The sequence below is a fragment of the Oreochromis aureus genome, linkage group 7, assembly GCF_013358895.1.
Source record: "Oreochromis aureus strain Israel breed Guangdong linkage group 7, ZZ_aureus, whole genome shotgun sequence".
In the NCBI taxonomy this organism is placed as follows: Eukaryota; Metazoa; Chordata; class Actinopteri; order Cichliformes; family Cichlidae; genus Oreochromis; species Oreochromis aureus.
In genome coordinates, this window is record NC_052948.1 from 4,292,265 (window position 1) to 4,312,777 (window position 20,513).

Consider the following 20,513-nt stretch of genomic DNA (forward strand, 5'->3'; position numbering starts at 1 on the left):
GGAGGCGCACTGCTCAATCAAGAGGTCTGTGGCTTTCTTGACAGAATCCTCTTCTCCCTCGCTATTTTCCTCAGTGGGACAAGAAATCAGACTCAAGCTACGGAAAGTGTTGGTGAAGTCAGCACCTGCAGGAGGGAGGCAGAAAAATGTTATTACAATGTTGCATCCATCATTAAATATTTTTCATGTTTCATATGCAGTGCCGTATGCACGCATTCTTAGACTCTCAGTCTGTTACTGGATTAAATGTTTTGTCACATCAAACTCTCTTTCTAAGGAGTACACAAAATAGTCCACCTGTGTTGTGCATTGTCTGAAGCAGTTTGGTGATCATGATCTCGTCCTCAGGGTCCTCCTTCTTCAGCAAACCCAGCTTCTTCCTCATGTTCTCCAAGTAGAAACGGTTATAAAGATCCAGGTACTCCTCCAGTACAGCCTCAGCCCGGTCTGGTGGCAACTCAGGAGCAAGAGCCTCTGCTAGCTTTACGAGGTTCCACCTACAGATAGCTGGCTGGGCTTGGTAGGAGTATCGTCCAGAGTTGTCCGAGGCATTACAAATAAAATCTGGATCAAATCTGAGAGAAATAAGAAGCGCTCAAACCTAATGTGTTATAATTAATGTATTATAATTATGGTTTCACTCCGACTCCGTGACTCTAACCTAATGAGTATGATGGTAACATATGTGACAGGAATATTTTAAAATGCATACAGTTAAACACTCCAAATGTCTGACCTGTCCATGAAGCCGTATGGACCATAGTCCAGCGTGAGTCCCAGGATGCTCATGTTGTCCGTGTTCAGGACACCATGGCAGAATCCCACGCACTGCCACTGAGCCACAAGTCGAGCTGTACGAAGCACCACCTACATACAGGAAGAGATGACAGCAATCCCATCAGGTCTCTAAAATCTGAGAACAGTCCTGAGCATATTACATCATAACTTCTTTCTATGGATCAGAAAAAAATGTTATCAAAGTTATTCCAGGCCTACAGTGCTCAAAAAATCTTGAGTACATAACAACTTTTGATTTGCTGCAACATTTCACTGTCTCTACACGCTGACAGGTGAGAGTGTAACTCATGCTCTGACCTCTCGAAAGAAAGCTACGTTCCTCTCCACCCGATCTGGGTAGTTCTGTTGGATCTCAGGGTAGAACATCTCAATGACATAATCTATCATTTGACCTCGGATCTCATCGCGCCCATAGCTGGGACCCTGGCGACCTGTGAACTCATCGGCAGGCTTGAAGATCTCAAAAGATCCAAACCTGCTCAGGTAGTGAACACAAACAAATCCCATGTAAACACAAATAGAAACTCAATATGAGTAAGTAGGTCAGGTAATGTGTACCCACCTGATGAAGGTAGGAGCAATGCGGAGGACCACAGAACATCTTTCGTGGCGAGCGTGCCCATTGTAGTACACATCACGTATGACCCTGCTGTCAGAAGTGACTACAGAGCCTGCTCTGGTGGTGGGCACACCCAGGAAGAACATCGCCTCGCTGCACAGGAACTCTCTTATACTGGAGCGCAGGACCTTACGGCCATCAGCTTGTCTGTGGAAGAGAAAAGGACTTTTTTCAATACTTGGCAAAAAAGGTGCCTCTGATTGCTGAATATTGCCCTTCTTCAATCACATATGCTCTGTTAAAACAGAGAATCAAAGTATTTTTCATGTTTTAATCTCAATGGTGGAGTTATAAAAATAGATTAAGCCACATTTATTCTCAACCTAATAAATGGAGTCAGTGTTGACATTGTGGAGGACTATAAATACGCTGGAGTACACATTGACAAGAAACTGGACTGGGCTAAAAACACCACAGCACTTTACAGAAAGGCCCAGAGTCGTCTCTATTTTTTGAGGCGACTGAGGTCCTTCAACATCTGCCAGAAAATGCTCAGGATTTTCTATGAGTCTGTTGTGGCCAGTGCGATCCTCTATGCTGTTGCATGCTGGGGGAGCAGGCTGAGGGTCGCAGATGCCAACAGACTCGATAAACTGATTAGTAAGGCCAGTAATGTTGTGGGGGTGGAGCTGGACTCCCTCAAGGTGGTGTCGGAGAGGCGGATGTTGTCCAAGATAAAGACAATGTTGGATAACACCTCCCACCCACTCCATGACATGCTGGTCAGTCACAGGAGCATGTTCAGTGAGAGACTGAGATTACCGAAAAGCACCACTGAACGACACAGGAAATCATTCCTGCCTGTGGCCATCTCCCTGTACAACTCATCCACTTAACACACTGTTTACTGCAACAGCTACACCCTTCTTGCACATGTTCTTTTCAGCTATTTATTAATAAGTGACTTTTATGTATAGATATGCCTGTATATATTGTGCTATTCTTAGTTAGTGTATTGTCTGTCTTTGTTAATGTTTGTTTATAATGGAGCACTGTAACGAAAAATAATTTCCCCTAGGGATCAATAAAGTATTCTGATTCTGAAATAAATTAAACATAATCTTGCAAAGACCACTCAAACTGACAATGAAAGCAACCCCTTGTACCTGGAGTACGGGGTCAGCCCAGCTCCTTTCACCTGAATCTCCCACCGGCCACTCGGGTTTTCTCGGAGAAGTTCGGGATCTTGGCCAGACGGAACCTTCACCTCTCCCAGGTAGCAGGCCGCCCCATCGCCCAGTTGTCCGGCGAATTGTCCGAACTGATGTCCGCAGTAGCAGTGAGCGGCGGGTTCAGATCCTAGCATGACTTTGGATCCGCTGAGATACTCTGGCCCGAGAGGATCGTTCACGACCTCCTCTCCGTCCAGCCCCAGCAGTGCCAGAGCTTGGTGGGACACGGCCACGAACCGAGGTTTGGTCAGCGGTTGTGGTGTCACCCGGGAGAAACACGCTCCTTTCACCTGCCGCACCCCCTGCTCCTCGGATGGATCCAGGGGAAGTTTCTTGAGGGCGACGTTGTCAAATTCGAGCCGCTCCAGCGAAGAACGACTCATGGCCAGACCCATGTCGTCCATCCCGGCAGAGGAGAGGAGTCTTAAGGCGGACACACCGGAAAGAAAGACGCGTGACGGTCCCAGCCTAGGCCCTAAATAAGCCATCCAAACCAGGCCATCTGTCTGCGTCTATCCGCTGGCGCAGTTAAAAAGTATTCACTAATCACGCTTTCATAATCCTGCAAGCTACAGCGGATGTTTGTGAGATACGGTGTAACGATAGTATTTGTCCGATCGGAAACAAGCAGAAAATACGGAACTGCGTTGACCGAATAGAGTTATTTAGGTTTAAAATATTTTTTTCTCATAAATTATCAAAATAAATTGAATAAAAACAATCATTTGAATAAAATTAAAACGACAGGACTACAATAGTTTTGAGACAAATATATTTTTCCTTTACTTAAAATGTTTATAAATTCCATTACTAAATCTCACTGTTTGCTGTGTTGATGTGTTTACATCAATGACAGTACAACACGCTGAGGAAGAAAATCTTACAAGAAATACAAGGATTCCTACAGGAAATGGGAGACGCACAGAGGAGACGCTGCAGAGGTTGGACTCTGCTTTCTCAGTTTTCTTATTTATCAGTTGAATGACAGATTATATGAATTATCCAAAATATGGAAAGCTTGCAAGTTGTCCAGTTATGATTTCAAGTTAATCTTTCATATTAGTTTATTGGGATTATAAAAGGAAATTAACTTTCCTAACTTTACCTTGAAATTAATGTCTGTACAGTTTAGACTACTTGATTATTATTTATGGGACATCTCATATGTCATATTTCGAGGGAAGGTCATGTGATTACAAACTCAGTAAGAAGCTCTACAAGGGATACAGCTCAGTGTTGGGCAATGTAAGACTCAAAGGCAGCAGTGATAACAGAATAAGGCTTTATCTCCCAAATCTGACCGGCTCAGTTTCCTTCATAGAAGATAAAAAACAACAGTCATTAAAAACATGATGGTTCATGTGAGAGAAAGAAACATGTTTTGTAATTTTCAGTATTTCGGTCCATGAGTTCATCTCAGACTGGGAAATAATAATGCATATATTCTAAAAGTACAGTTGGCACACTGAATATTAGGATGTTTCCTTGTGATGGTTTTTAGAGACAACTTTCTGTATATAATGCATATATTTGTGTGAGAGGGCCCCAAACTGGAGGTATAAACAACTCTAGAAGTTACTAGATGATGCACTGCTCTTCCTGAGGCATATATAATCCTGTTCTGTATGCATGGTGATGACATAAATGGGTGTATGGTACCGTTTCAACTGCAACCAAGTCAACACAAACTTTTTAGTACTTAGAAAATAGGCAGATCATGTAATATCATAAAGACATCCTCTTTAATCTTGCATTGAACTTTTGCACGTGTAAGATAACAACACACATTTCTGCGGTTTTTATTTAGTTTACCGGCTCCAATATGAGGCACTTGTCTTGTTGATGTTGGCAGGACGGTGCACAGGAGTGAAGTTTGTCTAATGCTTTAAAAACGTATCGAGAATTAGGAGAATGACGCTCAATCTGATTCATAGAATTTTCATGTATTCCTTACATACATATGTGGGCCAGTCTATGCACTAACTATATATTGTATTTTTTTCACTTTCTTAACGTAGTTGTAATTTTTTTTCCCTTCTTCAACAGACTGCATGTACAGAACAAAAGTCTTATCAGTCTCTAATAAAGTGCTGAACTTGCTGAACTTGAAACAGGCCAATTACCAACAATACTGGTCGGCACTATATGAAGAAGGACTAAAGAAACAGCATGTTCCCAGAAAAATCCCCCACTATATCAGGACAGGTGAGTAACAGTGAACCTCATGATCAGGATGCTAATCAAATAATAATAATGAAAAAGAAAACATGTGTGCATGAGTCCTTTGAAGGAATGGTGTGGAAAATATAAATGTACTCAAAATGAACTATTGGCCTTTGTGAATCTTACCAAAAAACAAACAAACAAACAAAAATATATATATGCATGGATTTGCACAAAATATGCAAGGTACTCAAGAGTACTGTCATGGTTTCTTTGGCAGTACAGCCCTGTGGTGTCTACAGAGACATCATTATAAAGTGGGGAGCTCTGAACCCCATTAGGTCCTTGTTAGTTCACAATGTGGGCTGGTGAACCCTCCTCCTCCAGCCTCACCTGACACCTGATTTTAAGGCCATTGGTGATGGATGCATTGTTTTAATAGATCATAATGCTGTTTCACAGATGGCTTAGAGAAGACCAGTTGGGTCAAGCAGGAAGAGGCCGCAGTGTCTCCAGTAAAGATCGGACTGGAGGTAAAGACAGCAGGGCTCTACCTAAACTTCCACCAGCACGATAACAGGCATATCCCAGCATTCCCATCATGACGCCCTTTATGACAGCGCACAACACCCAGCCAACGCGTGAGGGAGGTGCAACACTAGGGAAGACAGAGACACACAGAGTTACGGTTGTAATGCCAAATCAAACACAAAAGGATTATGTTTATGGATTTATAGTGTAATTTACTGTGTACAAACAATATGCGAAACATACCTCATGATTTCATTAATATTAAGCTGCTTGTCCCAGTTTCGTTCTATGCCAGGGACGTGACCCATCCCTACGACTCCCACCACCACAGCAGGCACTTCTACAAAAAGAACAACGATAGCATAAACAACGTCTACACTCAATGCTTTTATGTTGATGCATAAAAGCATTGATTATTTGGGGGAACTGAGTACATCCCCACTTTTACATTTAAAAATAACACAATTATTCCAGGGAAATGATCTCCAAATCTGCAAAGCTTTCTCTAGCTTAAATATTGTAGAAACTTCTCACTACTGCAAAACATGGGCGTTACTGTCAAACTACAACATCCATAACCATTTTTGTAGTTTCACAATGAATACAGATTTAGTTTTTAAGTTTATTCAGCAAAAACGGAAGAGAAAAACTTACTGTTCTTAAAAAATGACTAAGTATTTCCATTAAATGTCTGCATCACATTAAAACCACACCGTCATTACTGGTCAGCTGATTTCACAACAATTGAGCCACATATCTGATGACAGATATGTGCACAGGCCTTGACAGAGATAGTTCTCATTTTCTCTCAGTATTTAACAGCTAAAATAAAGTTTTGACTCTTTAGTTTCAATTATATTGAGCAATGTTTTTTAACCACAAACTAAACAGACAAAAAAGTATTTTATAAGTGACTGGAAAAAAGGAATTAACACCTATATAAGAATGAAAGACAGACTTAAAAAAACTATACAGTGAAATTCACAGGCCACTTCCTTAGTTAAACACAGTTTAACCCACTTTTGCCTTCAGAGCTGCCTTAATTCTTCATGGCAAAGATTTTCTAGGGTGCTGGAAACATTCCTCTGAGATTTGGGCCCATATTGACATGACAGCTAAAGTTGCATTTTAGTATAATGCTGCATTAGCACATCTGCTTGGAGGTTTGATGTGTGTCCAACAATCATCTTTTACATAATTTGATTATAACAAGTATCTATTTGAGTTAGTGTTTCCTTCCTAATCAGCTGAAAGCAGTCTGGCCAGTCTCCTCTGACCTCTGGCATCAACAAGACACAATATTTTCACGCAGAGAACTGGCACTCACTGAATACTTTCTGGTTTTTTGGCCCTTTGTAAACACTAGATATTTCCGTGTGGGAAAATCCCAGTAGTTCCACAGTTTCTGAAACACTTAGAATCCACAGTCACACTTAGACCTTATGGCAAGTCCTTTCTTGCCTATTCTGATGCCTAGTTTAGACTTCAGCAGATTGTTTTGCCCATGTCGACATGCCTACATACAGTTGCTATGATCTGATTGACAGATTAGATTTTTGTCCAAACAAGCATTTGAAGAGGGGTACCTAATGAACTGGCCAGCAAATGTATAATAACATAAGACTAGAAAAATTTGCATTTCCTGTGAAAATGCTGTGTGGATGCCTTAACGCTGAAGCTGTCTGCTGAAAAGCTGAAAAGATGAAAAGTTGCAAAAGTTGTATGGTGGTGAAAAAAAAATTTCACCCTAAGCAGGATTCAAACCTGGCCTCCTGGTCTCAAGGCAGCTACTCATCTCACTGAGCCAAACTCATTCTCACAAACAAGAGGTGGACAGACTGACCATTCTGCTGAAATTAGCAGAAGCTGCTGAGAATTGTGCTGATAAGAGGCTAAAAGGATGAAAATTTTGCAGAAAAGAGGTGAATCAGCAGAATTTCTGCAGAAAAGAGGAAAGAAGCAGAAAGTTGCGCTGAAAGAGATGAATCAGCAGAATTTCTGCTCAAAAGAGGTTTTTTTCTGAAAACAGCTGAGATTTGTGGTAATAACAGGTGAAAAGGCTGAAAATTTTGCAGAAGAGGTGAATAAGCAGAATTTGGGCTGAAAAGAGGTGAAAATTCTGCTGAAAAGAGTTCAATCAGCAGAATTTCTGCTGAAAAGAGTTCTGCAGAACTCTTTTCAGAATTCTGCTGAAAAGATGTTTTTGCTGAAAATAGCTGAAAAGCTGGGATTTGTGCTGAAAAGTGGTGAAAAAACTGAAAATTTTGCTGAAAAGGGGTGAAAAAGCTGAAATTGAGTTGAAAAAGTTTAACTGTTAACTGAAAGAAATGTTGCCATAAGCGGGATTTGAACCCGGGCCTCCCAGTCTGAGAACGGATGCTCATCTCACTGAGCTAAAACACAGGTCAACACGGCAAGGAAAATCAGTGACGCCACTGATGATATGGCAGAAATGGGCAAAAAATATTGCAAAAAAAATTCAATATCTCAAAAAGTATAGAAGTTATGAGCACCAAAAGTCATAGCCGGCATTAGCAGAAATAGCAGAATTTTTTAAAGTTTGAATGGCGAAAATCGGATAAAAACTGTGGGAGTAGTTAAGTGCCGAAAAACGTACGGAAGCAACTAGTAAATAGTGGAATAAAGAATAAAGAGAAACAGGAACTCAATAGTGTGGAAGCCCTTTTAGGGCATCCACACAATGAAACTAATCCATTGTCCTAGCTTTTTGAGGATTGTAATACGCACTCTGGGCATTAGGGGGAGACTCCACACAGCGTGTAGCCTGTCGGAGAGTGTGTGTGAGGTAGATGTCTCTTTCAGCCACAATGGTTTTGTGAAGAGCAGGAAACTCTCCGATCATCTCTGACATAGTTTGCTCAAGCAGGTCCTTCTGTTTGCACTTCTCCACATCCTCTTTACTGAAACAAGACACACAATATAGCAGTCAATTTAACAGTGAAAAGGAAGTGGCACAGGGCAGAGAATGTAGTTTTGTTCTTTAACTGCATTTTATTATGGCACACTGAGTTTTTTATATGAGATGTTTTAGAAACAATTTAACACTTCCTACTTTACGTCTTTATATAGGATGCAAGCAACACTCATCCTTAGAAGCATTTAATTTTCGTAATTATATTTAGTGCAATACTAGCAGAGTCTGGATTAACATTGACATTTAAGGTTTTCAGTATAGAGACCAAAATTCCAGTTCCTGAACTTTGGCACAGTAGTAAGCATGAAGCTTAAATAGACTTTATCAGACTGACTGGTTGGTCTCCAACATAAGCTTTAAAAACATTCTTGTATTCCTTTAAGTCTCCATAACCAACACCATTTTATAATTCTGAGGTTCAATCTCAGAGTTGCTGAAAGTCACAATGGTTTTATAGATTTACAGACATCATCATTTAGAAAGAAGTGGTAGAGTTGCTGTTACTCTTAAAATGTGAGTGCTCACTGCCTGGTTGTACACAAAATACAAACACAGCAAGGCATGATGCTCACACATATACATTGTAGTTGCATCTTTCCCCAGGCAAAGACTCCTGAAAACAATGCGGTATTATCGCTTTACCAATTTCCACAAATTTCACCATTAACATTTAAACTTCTGTTTTGCTTTTGTACGTTTTCACAAAACTGAACCATCCTGAACCAATTTAGCGAGCAATATAATCCTTCTTGCCAAAAACTCTGAATGATGACTTTTCTCTAACTTGAGCATTATTCATGTATTTGATCAAGCTGTGAAATGATTCACACTGTCAGCTGAATATTTGGTACTAAAACAGAGTCATGTTGACACTGTGTGACAGAAAGTGATCAAGATGAATTTATACCTGATTGGGTCTGACAGAAAGCAAAGACCCCAGGCCAGACGGGCCTTCTGCCAGAGACTGAGAGCAGCAATGGCTCTCTTGAACGTCACAGGAATTGGCCGATCCCCGAGATGAAATTTACAAAAAGGTACCCGGCCAGCCTAAAAGAGAAAGTTAAAAGTTTTTAAACAAACAAAACAAAAACAACGACACATAATCAAATTATTCTCCACTTTCTTGCATTTGTGTGCATGAGTTACCTCTTTGAAGGCCTCCCTAAACTCTCCTCCAGGCGCCATGCCCAGCTGCTCTGTGATGTGAGCTGAAACTTTGAGCAGCAGAATCTGCATCAGACCCGACATCAGCCCATTCTGACAAACAGAGCAAATAAATTAACACCCACGTCCAGTGGTCAGTGGTCATTCTTTAAGTACATAGTAATCTGACAGTAATACAAGCCACTGAGGTAAGAAGGGCTGAATCAGAAGCATCTCTCAGAGGTTTCTTAACTTCTGAACTAAAGAAGTTACTTCAGAAGTTTTATCCCAAATATCAAAAAGTAGGAAACAAACCCAAAACTCTTAAGTGACACTCAACACTATATTTACACCATACTTCAATGATTTCATAGATGAAACTAAGTTTAAAATATCAGTACTTGACCATCATTGCCTTATTTGGAATATATGTACTTTTACTGTGTTTGTTTTATTATGAACTTTTCCACCTCTCTTCATCTACCACTGCTGTTTTTCACACAACCAACACCTTTCATAAATCCTGACCTGTTTGATAGCCTGCTGAACCTTATCCAGATTGATGTCTTTGGCTTCCTTTAACAGCGTATTCTCATCCATCTTCAACATCGATACCCTATACTGGCACAGCTCCACCACGACCACGTCTGGCTGCACAGCTCGGATTGTCTGCACCAGGAGAAGGAGCACAGCGGGTATGAAAAATCAAGAGACAAATACAGAATAAGAAAGCAGAAGACTGGAATGTCAAAGCAAATGAACATTGATGAAAGAAGCAAGCACAAGAGAAATCAATGTGAAAAAACAAAAGAGACAAGATTATGCTTGCTAAAACAAGAAAATAAAGAGAAATGACATTTAAATATGTTAGCCTACTCATTATCAGTTTTCCTATGTTAAAGTGCTTCTCCAGACTCACAGAATTACACATAAAATTTCACCTACCATTAACAGTATATCACATTTTAAAAGGGTTAAAGTGGCTTCCTGCTCTGTAACAGTCCTGTTTTCCCCCCTCATTGGCTCACCGTGGCTACGTCCTTTTTGCTGCTATCACTGAAATGGGCAGTGCCCACCAGGTATAAGATGCTTCCATCAGGTGCAGTAAGACAAGACACCGTCTCTGGGAGTTCAGGAGACGACTGGCGGCGCTGGGCTCGCAACTGCCAAAGCAACTCCATTGCTTCACCATCCGCTATACAGGAGAGGGATAAAAGTTTATTAAACTGACAGAAAAATTAAAGTTATGTCTTACTATAACCATTATAGTATGTGAGGGAAGGTAAATAATGCACTATGCCAAATTGTAGAAATTTACATTTAAAAAGTACCTTAGTGAGGAATACACTAAGGTACTCCTTAGCACGTCCATTTAAATGACAAAAAATAGAGTTCTTACTATTTTACCAATAGAAAGCTACTTGAAGTTATTACTATTATTATTTTAGATTTACTTCAATAATAATGACATGCCTATTGCAATGCCCCCCGTAATACTAATGCATTCATTGGTCTCAGACTACATTCAGTTTTATTCATTCAAATATTCTTAATAAAAAGTTATGAATGTGAGACAATATTTCACAACAAGCAGTCCCTTAAAAATAAGGAACTACATACATTGTCTCATGAAATACTGTTCTCACAATATGTTTAGAAGGGAAAAAAAGAAACAACAACTCACAAAGATCTGGAGGAAGACACGGCATTCCGTCCCCAGAAGGGCCGACTGAATCGTCCTGTGAGACATTGAAACAACAAAGTTAAATATAGTGAGCTTATTTACAACAGCAGCAGATTAAAATGTTACTCTTATTGCTCAAGTCAAGTCAGTTTAAGAAAGGTGGGGCAGCTTCACATAAGTGGTAATTGAGAAACAACAGAGACTATGTTACATCACTCTAAAAACTCAGAGGGTGACGCAGGGTTATCTCCCACCTGATAAAACACCCTATTTTTCAGCCAGACCAATATAAACGTGTTTCTTTACCAACCTCCGAGTTGTTTTCTTGGTCCATGCTTGCAGCCCTGGGAGCTGTATGTGACAGAGAGCAGATGGAAGTCATTGGCGCACACAGAGAGCGGTGATGCGTTCACTGACAGTAACGTAGACACAGCACAGCCTCAGTGACTGCTGACGTTGCTTTATGTGTAACGACAACAGCTGCCGACTTCTATAAAAGCAGTTTAAAGGCTATCAACGCTGGCTAAAGTAGTCGCTGCCGCTGATTTCTGAGAATTAAATCAAAGAGGCACCGTTATCTAAAACGAGAGCATTATCTGTAAGGTTAGGACAACTGCGCAGTAAAGGAAGAAGCGCCTAGTCGGTGGAAGGTCTAACGAGCAATACCTTACTTCCAGGTGTAGAGCTGCTAAATACTGAACGTGTAGTTACCGAGGGCTCTTCGTTTTGGCTAGCTACCCTTACTCAAGCTAATGTGGGCTAACAAGTACGCCTGGAATTTAGTCTAATTAGAGGAATTTAAAGAAGAGGATTTTTTTTAATTAATGCGAATCTGAAATACGAGATATAAGATACTATACGCGCTAGTTGTCTATAAAAAGAAAGACCTGTTACTTACTAAGTCGGCCCTTCTGCCAGAGTGCTCTCCGCTAGTACAGCAGCAGTGTTCGGCTGCATCTGACAGCCGCGGTGCATTCTGGTACATGTAGTCATTGATTGTTTAGACGCATCTTGGGGGATTTAATTATAAAGATAACGCTTTTAATCCTTTTTTATGAACATTTCACACGTTACAATCAAAGCCATATTATCCATGTGATTACTCGCATTAGGACTGCCAAAGGTTTTCGCAGGGCAGCAGTCCTAATGTGTAAATCAACACAGTAAAATCATATTAAATCAGAGCTGTGATACAATGTGCTCTCACACACTAGTACTACTCGTCCTAAAGTGCTTTTGGATGCATTTAGTGTGCTTAAGTAGTCTCTAACAAGGGGATTTTGAGCTAGCCTATGGAGATGAAGTATCACCAAGACAAAAGATTTCATTTAATTTTAATGCCCCAGAAAAAAAAGTATGCATAGGTCTACCCATTCTTTAGGTAGGCCCTGAAAATGAGACTAATGTCTTCAACAGTTGATGTCCTGTTGGTTTCTGAGTCAGTGCAGGCAGTTCCTTTATTCTAGTCTCTGTACCCTAATGTATGCAGCTGCAAGAAATGCAAAAAAAAAAAAAAAAAAAAGATGGTGTGTTTATAGCTGATAATGAAAACCTTAGTCATTCTTATAAACTCTTATCCTGCCAATCTATACATTCACTTCACATCAGACACTTCCTCAAGAAGCCAACAGAACACAAAAGGTCATATTTTACCAGTGAGTCCAGCTCCCTTCATCTCAGAGCTGCTATTAAAGTCTTCAAAAAGAACACATCACTGTAACTGCCTTTTTTACACCATTAAAACATATCTGGCATTAGTTTCACTAAGCAGTATTACAGTTCTACTTTGTCTTACAAAGTGACGCTTTCAATGGGGAGTCTGCTGTACTTTCAAATGGCGTGCAAGTATAGTTAAGAATCGTGTTCTTATGCGATTGTGAAATGGCAGTAATTAGCCATGAAACATGTCATATTTAAACACCCCACAAGCAGTGAGTCATATACAGTGTCTATACATGTATAGCGTGTGGAATAAGATGTTCTAAGCGCATACATTATTGCCACAATTATACTGTGATCTTTTGCATATTAATTGTGCAGATCTCAACAACTGTATTGCATGAGCTACCTTTCTACTTGGCTAGTGGGATAAAGGGACTAAGCGTTATCATGTGATTAAAATACATTTTGTTTGATGTTGCAGATTTGCATTTCTAAAGTGTCTGCCTTTTTTAAATAATTATTAGGAAAGTCACTCATCGCTCTTTACCCTGTCTATATACTTTTTCAATATAACTGTGTGACCCTGCACTGTAGCACCCTGTTGAATTATGTCACTGCTGGTTTCATTGGTGGGTGATTAGCTATACACAGTCATCCTGAGACATGAGTGTGACATCATTTCCTACAGTAATAAGCTGGTCAACACAGGTAAAGAAACATATATCTCTCAGTTTATCCTTTCTGAAAGCTCAGCTTTGCCACAAGAGTCTTCTCAAGTCACATCTATTCCATTTCTGCTCCAACTATCCTGGAAGTACAGAAGTTAATTGAAAGATTAGAGGTGGCAGCTGATAGAAGGTGACTGGCATGGAGGTTATGTGTGTAGAGTGCAGTGTCAGGGAAAATAATCTCAGTCACGGTTCCTCTTCCTCTTCTTCTTCTCCTCTTCCTCAACATTCTCCTGCAGCAATGAGCTCCCCAGGCCTCTCTGCCAGCCTGTCCCTCCCGCTTTCATCCTCTTCTTCCTCAAAGAGAGTATGATGCATACTCAGTAGCTGGTGTGTGGGGGCTCTTGTTAGTGGAGGTGGTTGAGACTCAGCATTTTCCTTCTGAGTGGAAGGCCCCAATTGTTGAGGTGAGGACTTGGGACTGAGCGCATCTTCACTGGAGGGAGGGTTGGGGCTAACTCCATTTACATATGTAGTGGTGGACAGGGTCCCTGCAGAGAAGGCAGCGTTGGTTGATTCTGGAGAGCGAATCTTATTCTCTGTAATCAAATAAATATATAGAATAAAAACAGGAGATAAAGAGAAAGAAAGTCAAAATCTAAAATATTAGCTGGCCAAAGGCGATTGGCCATGCAGCACAAGCATCGTATGCAAGTAGAATTTGTATGTTGTAAATAGCTATGCCCACTGTCCTGCTGTAGAAATGCACTATGAAAGGCACATCCAAATGAAGTGATATTTCTGTCTCAGGCATAAGCACAATGAGACCTACCTGTAATAGCACTGGACACATGAACCACAGTGTGTGTGCCTTCAAGGTACACTGTATCCATGTTGTGCTCTGAGGGTAGTGGTTCTGTGGTTGTGGTCTCCACCTTGGGCTTGCGAGTTGTCAACATATACGGGTGGACATCCAAAGAGAAGTTGCGTGTGTGCTTTTTCTCCATTCCACTTACATCTACAATCAGAAAATAAGTAGATGATTAGAGCAGATGGGGAGACCATCCATCAAGAGTGTAGTTTAAACTGTGTCAGTTGATTTTATGGTCACAGAATTTGCCTACATAATACATAAAATACTGGATATATAAGAACATTTGTATCATACTGGTTGGATAGTGCGCCTAGCTTATTTAAACTAATTATAAAAGCTTTAAAATGTCTTTCTTACTACGTATTCAAACTACCCGATACCTTTTGTTGAAGGATGCTGTGTGCTCTTGTTATCCAGAAGAGGTGCAATAATGCTGTCTGCCACTATTTTTCGTCTGAGAGGTTTGGGTTTTTCCGGCTTTGTGTTATTTTCCAGGCGTGTCAGGGTGAGAGGTTCCTTCACATTGGACAGAAAATAAAAAGAGGTCATATCTTAACTTCAACTACAGTTCAAGTCTCCATCAGCAACAGATGTAGTCTTCTCCTTACTATTTTGCATATATTGTAAGTCCTAAAAGAAAGCTGCTTCTTATGCCTCTTCAGTGAAAAAGGCCCTTATCAAGAGTTACTATTACACCATTTGAAGGATTATGGCTTAGAGTATGTGCACTCCACTGAGTCAATATTTAAAGTAAGGGCCATTCTGCTTCTAGAGGATAGTACATTTTGCTTTCAGAAACACATTTCCTTACCTTAAATGGTTGAGGAAGAGGATTTGAGGTTGGGATCCATTTCATCTTCTTACGAGGTCGTTTGACGACCAGCGGCTCACCACCCATCTCTCTAACCCCGAGGTCAGAAGGATCCATATTGGGATCAATTGTTTGGATTCCAGATTCCCTCACAGTGGGTGTGGCATCATGGTTGGACTGTGCAAGTGCAGCCAGCAGCTGCCTGACTACATTGTCGTACATGAGGTCACTCTCATTGGTGATGAAGTCCAGTCGGTTGAGCGACTTAATGTGATCCCTGTTCTCATTGCAGAACATGGCCAGGATGTTGATATCGCAGAACTGAGACTTCTGCCAGCGTCGCCGTGTTTTAATTCCAACCTTATGGAGTTTGTCGAATACAAAGTTGGACTTGCGCACCACAAAAAGATGCAGCAAATTAACCAGAATGATGAGGTTCATGGTGCAAAGTAGAGCGATATCTACTGCTGCCATGATGCGCTGCAGCTGCACAGCAGGCAGCTTACAGTTGACCCTGAGCTTCAGCTCTGGATAGCTGCTAATGTCTGGGTGCTCACCTAGTGCACAGGTGAACTCATTTTGCCTTTGGCGGGCATAGTAGGTGCTCAGGTAGGAAATGGGTATTGAACTGAGGCAGATAATAGAAAGATGGCGAGCCAGGTAAATCTTGGCCAAAAAGTTGCTTTGGCCTCGTCTCTCCAAATATTTCTCAAAAAGGTTCTGCTCAGGGCTCTTCTCTTTCTCTGCATTCTCTATGATCTCCCTCCTCTCCCGCTCAGTTATGCCCGGCCCTTTGGACTGGATCTGCTTCTCGATCTTTGGGGCCCGGCCCTCAGCAGCTCGATGATAGCAGTTATCAATCTCTTGAAGCAGGAAATTGAGCTCTGAAGTGAGCCTTGTAGAGGCGAGGAACTCCCAGCCCAAAGCAGGAATGTACATGATTCCCGCAAAGGCCAGCAGGGCATAGGGGAGGAACTTGTGCTCAAATAGCGAAGGCCACTCAGCTGGCTCCATACCAGGTTTAGCATCACGAAGCTCTGTCCAGCAGTAGCCTCTTGCATACAGTGCCTGGTCTCGAGTGAAGTTGTGTGGTGTGTAACAGTATATGGACTCCTCTGAGAAGTATAAAGAATCAGTTCAAACTTTTCGTTAAATTATATCTCATAATTGTGCTGCAAACTGTTCTTGTTATTTCTGTTAGTAACAACATGTTAGTAAGTAAATGACATGTAAGATCAGGCAGAAATACTTTTAATAATATCAGCTCTAAATAACAACGATATCTATGCTACTTATTAAAAGTGATATCTGGAAATGGATTCTTGTGCAACATTCAGTATCAGGAGTCAAAACTGAACCATAACATGGCTCTGCAAAACACTGCATATCCTTACAAACAGTTAAAATAATAGCTCTTCTTCAAGCTAAACCTATGACTTATGAATCAGTAGACACGTTTCAGTGATTCATTACATTCTCTAGGAAATATCTTGCACTTTTCTTCATTTTTAATCAGTACTCTCATCTCATCTTTTAGAACCCATTCAACACAAAGCATTGTGTGTCTCTGATAATACTCAAGCCACATTTTGAAATGAAAGAAGCACCTTTCAGGCTCTCATAGAGTAAATGAGAACACCCAGATCAGTTCACTGTCCATTATGCACAAGACTAAAAGGTTTGAGGTATCACCAGTTCCATTTAATCTTTCAAACTAAGCCCTGTCACCTCTGTTATTATCAGTGGTTATTAGATTTTCTCTTTTAAATAAACATGCATTCTGTTGTTATTAGGGATAGGGATAATATGTGCAATGACAACACTTGTTTCATTCACAGAACGCTAGGCACCATCTTTGTGCTGAGTTTCCTCAAAAATAATAAACTCTTCTGCACATCCACTGACTTGCTGTTTAAACACATAGTCCCAGCTGGTTACATGCTACACAGAGCCTGACTCAGCAATGAACCGACATTCCTCTCTGGGTTTTCAATCTGTCCTCTACCCAAACCCACCCTTGTCTCCCAAATCTGCAATCACTTTCACTCCCTCAGTTCTCCAATCTGTTTTCTTCTCTCTCTGGCATCTAGTATTTCAGCTTTCCTTTTCTGCTCTTCACCATACTGCTCCCTTCTCTTTTATGCCTTGTTTCCAGCTTACACTTCTTACTACTGTATGTATGCAGCCAAAACCTTTCTCTGATCAAAAGCGGTCAGAGGGCAAACAGCTGCAGGTGTGGCTTTAGCAATGAACCCCCCTTTAGCAGCTCACCTGCAAAGTTCCTTGTGAAGACCAGGGTGACTAGCAGGATGGGGATGATGACCGTCCCTATAGTAACAACGCGATCAAAAGGAAGCTCCAGTTTAAGTTGCACCATGAGGCCAGCCAGTGCCCCGCCCTTCTCATCCTGAGAGGAACCTGGCAAGATCAGCTCCTTCAGCTTCTCGCCTGCAAGTAGAGCTGTAGCCATGTCCAAGTTTTGATCGAGGATGTTCTGCATCCGGAACACAAATAATGCACACCACAACCCCCTCTGGGCCAGAGGGGAGACTAGACACTCCCTGATGAAGTTAGATACTCGTCAAAACAATGCTAGCAGCCACACGCGCGCAGGAACGTGTGGCCAGCTTCAGCCCCTGTCACCTTGTGTGGAAAAGTAGTGGGTCATACTGTGTGGCCTGTGTTCTTCAGGGCTCAGACTCTTCTACCGTTTCATGCAGCTCTTCTGTTGCAGACAACCAGACATAATGTGCACTGCTCACTCAGCCTCTCCGTTGTGCATCCCTGTATTTGTGTGTCTCTACAGCGTCTGGCCTCAGTCTGCAGACCCTGTGCTGCAGGTTGAGAAATGAGCTGAGTTTGGGGATGTGTTCTTGCAAACCCCAGGGACAGTTGTTACATGAGCTTGGGAAAGGAGAATCTGTGACCAGTCCTTTCCTGAAAGACAGACAACAAGTTAAAGGCAGTGTAGTGTGTTCATTTCTATAAAGGTACACTGAGGTGCTAGTTGTCATTGAATGTACAATAGCATATTAGTATAATTTAAAAGAGCAACAGTCTGATTGATACTGCTTCACACCTTCTTCCAGAAGGCTCTCTGTTCCCATCCATCGTCCTCTTTAATGCAGTCATGTGCCCAGGGATTTCTAATCCTCCCTCTCTGACCAGTGAAGTATGAGGAGGATTTTTGTCTTTGATCAAGCAAGGACACTAAAGGGCAAGTTTATACTCAGAGGACTATTTTAATTTTAAACTGTTTAAAGCAGACTTTGCCATTTTGATGAAGCATCTATTTGTGTTAATACATTAAAGGCCTGATATCTTGGGGACTGAGTCTGTTACAGATTTCACTCCGCTCCTCTCTGGACTCTCTGGAACAATATGTTCACACAAGGATGTCAGATGAACCCCGACACTTGTCAGTGACATCGGGGGGTTATCATGTGTGGCTTATCGTCTGCGTCTGAGAGTGGCTATTTGAGATTGAATGCATGCATGGTCAGGGCTGTAACTATGGAAATGCTTTAAACTTGCTTGGTCATTTCACAGGAAGCTCTTAAAAATTCCCTTCATGCGGAGTTCGTATACATCACCACTTTCCATCAACAATCCCTCTTGCTCCTGCATATTTTCCCCCTTGCCTTTACTCCTACTGGCCTCCTTTCCAACCTCTCTTTATGTAAAAACACAGTTCATATGTGAAATCTTTTTTTTAAAGCTCTCAATTTGAGGCTCAAAATGTAACCTAATATCTTGATGAGGACAACCTTGAGAATGTGGTTTCATGGGTAAAAGGGACAATTAGCTGCCAGCTTTAAAGCACATGCTTAGCAGTGAGAAGGATCATAAGAAGATGATTCTTTTGAAATTACAGCAGAGTATAATATTCAAGGTTGCACAGGTTAATGCTGAGATCACTGGTTCTATATCTGAAATAGTGAAGAAGATGTCTCTCGTGAGGTATGAAACATCTACTTTAAACTATTTTCTCAACTGCCTCATGACAGTCAAGATCATTTTTATTTTTACCCTCAAAGACTATCTCATGGAAGATCAGAGAAGAAGTAAAGTTTGCATAATTTAAATTTAAAGGGGTAGAACACCCATTTCGGGGGCTCAGCTGGAAGCTGCACTGCCGTCTGCGAACCACTGGCACTGGTCCAGTCAGACAGATTATACTTCTCAGTTGGGCAATGCTACCAGTGTTTAGAGAGGGAATCCCAGATTTCTTGGCTACTACAACATCCAGCTAGAGTTTGGCCAGTTCAGTCAGCTACAAAGACACAGAGCCAGGCTCCGGGACAAGAGCTGAAGGAGAGAAGCTCCATTCATTCATTATTAATTAATGATAGCTGAGGAAGGAAGAACTTTCAGGACTGATGTGATGTCTTCTCACAAATGTGATCAGATAACAGTCCAGTTAACAGAGTTTAGACAACGTTCTCTATATGTCCTAAACAGTGCACAGGAGACGATGTCATCACCCTTACGGTTTCCTCAGTTGTGTCAGTCTCTGACGGAAACACCTGCAGGAAGATTTATTTGGGTTGAGAAGATCACCATGCCCTTAGCCGGTGTTCTGCTAGGATGCCTTTAACTGCTGTTTCCTGACTATCAGGTCCAAGACACTAGAAAAACCAGGAGGACACTTTCACCACAGACATGGCATTGCAGTGAATTGCAGCTGCCTGCAAATGACGACCCCTTTCAGCACCCGCGCGGTGGATAGTTCCCGAATAGCCAGCCAGAGACGAGCCGCTAAACAACATCAAGTGTAGCGATTCAATGTGTGTGTCAGAAGAAGCGAAAGTATGTGTGAGCGTGTGTGCTGCTCCGTGTGTGAGAGAGACAGAAGAGGAGATGCTCAGGATGCTGAATACCTGTATGAACTGTGTACCTGTCCGCACCAGATGAACCACCGCTACATTTCTTGCGCTGGTGCCAAAAACGGAACAATGTGCAAGCTTTAAAATAAACAAACAAAAACAAAATTCACTCACCGTCTCTCGTTGCATCTCCCGGCACGGTAAGAGTTAATCTGCAGTGCGGGCGAGCAGCTACAGCATGTATCCGAGGCACACCGGTTTGTTCCGCCTTTCCCCCCCCAGCTCCAACCCTCTCCTCTTCCCTCCCCTCCCCGCCCTGCTTCTTCCTCAGAAACAAGAGATGAGAAACACATTAAGATTCTGTAGTTCAACACATCCCCTCTCTTTGAATCGCAGGATTAAGTGCGCATTTCAGAAAGAAAGGCGAGCTAAGATGCTAAAAACATATCCCAATCCATATCCGGATTATATTTATTTTGAAAGATTTACCTGTGAAACTGCCTCTTATAGACACAGCTCTATGGATTTTAGGATTCTTGGATATGACAGGCCCTAAAAGATAACCTTCTATTAAATATAAATAAGCAGTCCTTAGAAATGTTATTAGTATTACTATATTTAAAGGCT

The 20,513-nt window shown here is 41.5% G+C and overlaps 3 protein-coding genes across 3 annotated transcripts in view; all 3 read right to left on the bottom strand.

Moving 5' to 3' along the window:
- Positions 1-3,210, bottom strand: part of selenoo1 (selenoprotein O1) — a 7,217-nt gene extending 4,007 nt beyond the window's left edge. Inside the window, exons 1-6 of the mRNA XM_039615623.1 lie at positions 2,524-3,210; positions 1,361-1,564; positions 1,096-1,273; positions 737-867; positions 298-575; positions 5-125 (exon numbers count right to left, since the gene is read on the bottom strand). Coding sequence (XP_039471557.1) covers positions 5-125; positions 298-575; positions 737-867; positions 1,096-1,273; positions 1,361-1,564; positions 2,524-3,077 — 1,466 coding nt within the window. The 5' untranslated portion in view covers positions 3,078-3,210. The remainder of the gene's footprint in view (positions 1-4; positions 126-297; positions 576-736; positions 868-1,095; positions 1,274-1,360; positions 1,565-2,523) is intronic.
- A 1,102-nt stretch (positions 3,211-4,312) lies between these two features.
- Positions 4,313-12,022, bottom strand: trabd (TraB domain containing). The gene is made up of 10 exons (XM_031729994.2): positions 11,944-12,022; positions 11,356-11,396; positions 11,046-11,100; positions 10,390-10,556; positions 9,890-10,030; positions 9,365-9,475; positions 9,126-9,265; positions 8,032-8,204; positions 5,527-5,623; positions 4,313-5,410 (listed from the first exon to the last, which is right to left on the bottom strand). Exons 2-10 carry the CDS (start codon positions 11,377-11,379, stop codon positions 5,239-5,241), a joined length of 1,080 nt encoding a protein of 359 aa, XP_031585854.1. The 5' UTR covers positions 11,380-11,396; positions 11,944-12,022; the 3' UTR covers positions 4,313-5,238.
- Positions 12,023-12,228: 206 nt separating this feature from the next.
- panx2 (pannexin 2) lies at positions 12,229-17,828 on the bottom strand. Its single transcript, XM_039615593.1, has 5 exons — positions 17,332-17,828; positions 15,061-16,175; positions 14,630-14,765; positions 14,208-14,393; positions 12,229-13,974 (listed from the first exon to the last, which is right to left on the bottom strand). The coding sequence occupies exons 1-5, from the start codon at positions 17,558-17,560 to the stop codon at positions 13,658-13,660; spliced, it is 1,983 nt and encodes a 660-aa protein (XP_039471527.1). The 5' UTR covers positions 17,561-17,828; the 3' UTR covers positions 12,229-13,657.
- Positions 17,829-20,513: the final 2,685 nt, after the last annotated feature.